Source organism: Cydia splendana, chromosome 27 (assembly GCF_910591565.1).
Source record: "Cydia splendana chromosome 27, ilCydSple1.2, whole genome shotgun sequence".
In the NCBI taxonomy this organism is placed as follows: Eukaryota; Metazoa; Arthropoda; class Insecta; order Lepidoptera; family Tortricidae; genus Cydia; species Cydia splendana.
Genome location: NC_085986.1, coordinates 4707621 through 4711714, shown reverse-complemented (window position 1 = coordinate 4711714; position 4094 = coordinate 4707621). Strand labels below are relative to the sequence as shown.

The window sequence follows — 4094 nt, the reverse complement described above, 5'->3', positions numbered from 1 at the left end:
GTTTTTTTTTTTTGCATTATGGTACGGAACCCTTCGTGCGCGAGTCCGACTCGCACTTGCCCGGTTTTTTGGTGCTTGTAGTGTAATACAAAGACATGATTCTTTCTGTCTGTGTTTGAAATGAGACAGTTCTTGGTCAAATTATAAATTATTATTTTTATTTGAAAATCTTGTTCAATCATTTCAAACTAAGGGATTGTTTAAATCAAATTATTTAGGTAGGTACCCGTAAACCAAAGATTAGAGTCTGGCTAATGAAAGATGAACCTGCAACAAACGCGGCAATTAAAAAAAAATGTATCAGTCGGTTCAGTTTATAAAGGATAATATTGATGTATGAAGAATCGTAGAATCGGAGAAACCAAGAGTAGAAACCGCAGATTAATAATTTGGTATTAATTGGGAATTATTAATTACACGATCACACATTTTAAATGTTTTTAGTATTGTTTGTTATTGTTTGATTCTGCATTTTCTTAATATATAATTATACAGGGTGGCTAAAAAATAACTGCATTCCCGTTGCCAGGGAGGTTTTGGGATTATACTGAGCAACTTTTACTATGGGATCAACCCCTAAATCGCGAAATAAAAATTTGGCTGTTTCAAAATGGCTGGTCCATTTTCTACGGGAGGGTAAATCTTTTTTTCGCGGTTTCGGGGTTGGTCCCATGGTAAAAGTTGCTCAGTATAAACCCAAAACCTCCCTAGCAACAGGAATGCAGTTATTTTTTAGCCAACCTGTATACTCTTATTCTTTCGAAGGTTAGGTAGGTAGGTAGGTACTTACATGGAAGTAAAATATATACATTAAATTTGCAATAAAATTTACTTTATTGAAACTAAACCGAATAAAGTTATAAATCTTTAACAAGCTGAACAATAAAAGGTGACGAAATGTTTTTGAAAACTCAATATGTCAAAGACTAGTCGAGGTAAGAATATCTGTTTTAATATCAGCTGTATTTTTCTTTTCCTACCCTACCCTACCCTATACCATGTAACATGGTCCGTACTCTAACGTAACTCTATCGAATTAAATAATTCAATGTTTCACGATGAATTGTGGTACTTAGAGCGGAATTTTATATTTTTTGTGAACAATTGTGAAAATTCAATTGCGATAACTCGAGCGATAAAGGATTCAATATTCAAGTATGATCTTGTTTCAGCTGTAATTTTAACTACCATTTTGGCAGCGTCTCTCAGCGTAACTATATCTAAGCAGACATATGATAACGTTCCTGATGAACTAAAAAAAGTACTTATAAAATACGAAGGTATTTATAATAATTCTAATAATGATGATAAAATCAAAGACATCCGAAGGTCTTCGTCTAAGGATCCAGACATTGAAGAAACAATACGTAAGAAAATAACAGAATTGAAGCCTATACTTGACGATGACAAAGTATATGACAGAAAAGGAAAAATAGATGATCGCGAAAATGGAAAAATGGAAAGGAAAACAGGACAGGTGGGTACCCCAAACCAGAAATATAAGAAACTGAGAAGCGAAATAGAAATGCATTTAAAGGTTGAACCTATATCGGTAGAAATTAAACGTATTGTTATTGAAGCTTTAGATCAGATTGAAACTGAATTGAACGTGTATGATTGCGATTTGAAGAAGGCAGAAGGAAATGACATTCGAAGAGGGCATTCACGTGGAAGCCATCCTTCTATAGTTATTCCCAAGAACGCACGGACGGATAAAATATTGAAACATATAAAAGAAAAATGGGATAAAGTAGTAAGTAAATACTCGATGCCCGCTGATTCTAAAAGTCATAATGATACGATTCGAAAAGAAGCATTTGTGTTCCTTACACAGCTAAGACAGTTTGTTTTTGATGTTCATGAAGATTATACAAAACTGCAAAACAAGTATGAGATTAAATGTGATTCTTCTGATAAAGTATTAAGAATTCACTCTCCAACTTTTAAACAAGGAAATGGACTTGATAAAGATGATACGTGCATTGGGGTTAAGCTTCTTATATGTTCGGCAGAACTATTAGATTTCTTAGCCGATTTCTATACTCAATTAAAGGAAACATATACTGAAGTGTTCAAGAACTACATTGAGATGTATGAAAGAGAAATTGAACATGAAAAAGAATCTTTTAAAAATGTCTTAGAACTTACTTTAGCTCACGCACGAGACAAGATAAAGAAAATGTTTACAAAAGAATTAGAAACACTAAATGAAATGCTTAATAACCGTTCTAAAAGAGCTGATGGTCTTAAAAACATCATTGATAGAACAGTAGAAAATAGTAAAGACCTAATTTACGCTTCCCTATCTATGAAACTGAAGAAATTGAAACCCAAACTTCGTTTAACTATTAAACAAGACATAGACGTTGCAATGGGTATAGAATTGGGAAATCTACAAAAACTATATAAGGATAAAATGTGTGAAGTATTTCGAACTTGTAACGGTGACATTGCGTTGCGGAAAAGTAACTCAGATACCACAGAACAGGATAATCGTATGGATCCTAATAGCATCAAAATAAGATTAAGACTAGGACCTGTTGTACCATACAAGAGAATTAAGAATAAAAATAAGAATAATATAATTAATCATGATCATATAAGAAAACAATTGAAAGGACACACAAAAAACGCCCTGGAGTTTAATGAAAAAGTAAGTTCAAGAAAAACTATTTTAAAGCCTTTTAATATCAGTGAATATACGCATACAGTAAATGTGACAAGGACGACATATGCAGAGTTTACTGAGAAACCTACAACAGTAATAATGGGAAATTTATCGCAAGTGGAAGAAAATGTAACAGAGAGTGACTCCCTGCAGCCTTTAATGGTCTATTATTAGTACAAAATATAATTGTGATATGTAAAATTGAAATCTTACTGTTTTTTTCTAAAAGTCAACCGTAGTTCAGTTGGTTAGAGCAATTCGAACGATGTTTCGGAAGGTAGTGAGAATATATACTTAGGTACATATTATAAAACAAAGTCCACCGCCGCGTCTGTCTGTATGTCTGTGTGTATGTTCGCGATAAACTCAAAAACTACAGAACTGATTTTCATGTGGTTTTCACCTATCAATAGAGTGATTCTTGAGGAAGGTTTAGGTGTATTTTTTAACCCGTGCGAAGCCGGGGCGGGTCGCTAGTACATCTTATAAAACAAAGTCCCCCGCCGCGTCTGTCTGTATGTTCGTGATAAACTCAAAAACTGAACGGATTTTCATGCGGTTTTCACCTATCAATAGAGTGATGCTTGCCTAAGGTTTAGGTGTATAATTTGTTAATCCGTGCGCTGCCGGAGCGGGTAGCTAGTCGTGTATAAATGTGATTTGATTCAACCGATTAAAACCAGTCACCTAACCGACAGATGTAACTTCGATTCCATAGATATTATTTTTTCTTTTCTATTTGATCTTATTATTAATTATTCTTCCTAAAAGTGTCAATTCGGAGTCGGACTCACTTGACATACCTAAAAGCGCTTACCTAAGATCCATTCAGAAGAAAAAGGTCATATTATCTTTTAAACTACAATAAAGTTACACTCTTTTAACATAACTTGGCTAAACATACAATATAAATTCGGTATCACATATTTCCAATAGCCTTCGTTCAAAAAGTTACTTTATGCTACAATAGTTAAGGTGTAAATTCGAACTGTGTTGAAAGGAAATAGGCTGTTTAAAGGACTTATGGTTTTTTTCAAGTGCCCCAGCGGGATTCGAACCCGTACCGGCCGTCAGTGCTGATTAATGATGAATGACACATCGGGATTCCTATGGCATTCAGTAGAGTTCCGTACAACTATTTCGGAGCCCCGATTAATCCTTTAGCGATCCACCAATACAAGAAAAATTAACGGTCAAATTTGAATAAATGGGCGCAAGAGATAAAGAATATTTATTTTTCTAGTGGACATATTACAATGCGCCTATGAACGTCAAATAACGTACACCTCTGACCCGAGAAGATTTAAATCCGTCCTAAATTGTAAAGTGTGGGTCAACCATTATAATCTGTATCTTTAGGTATTTAAATAAAAGTAAACAAACAATTTGTAAATTTTCGGGTAGTTATAACATTTATTGGTTAACC

At 34.0% G+C, this 4094-nt stretch overlaps 1 protein-coding gene across 1 annotated transcript; it reads left to right on the top strand.

The window, feature by feature from the left end:
* The first annotated feature begins 865 nt into the window (after positions 1-865).
* Positions 866-2863, top strand: LOC134803685 (uncharacterized). Its single transcript, XM_063776476.1, has 2 exons — positions 866-935; positions 1173-2863. Exons 1-2 carry the CDS (start codon positions 917-919, stop codon positions 2840-2842), a joined length of 1689 nt encoding a protein of 562 aa, XP_063632546.1. The 5' UTR covers positions 866-916; the 3' UTR covers positions 2843-2863.
* Positions 2864-4094: the final 1231 nt, after the last annotated feature.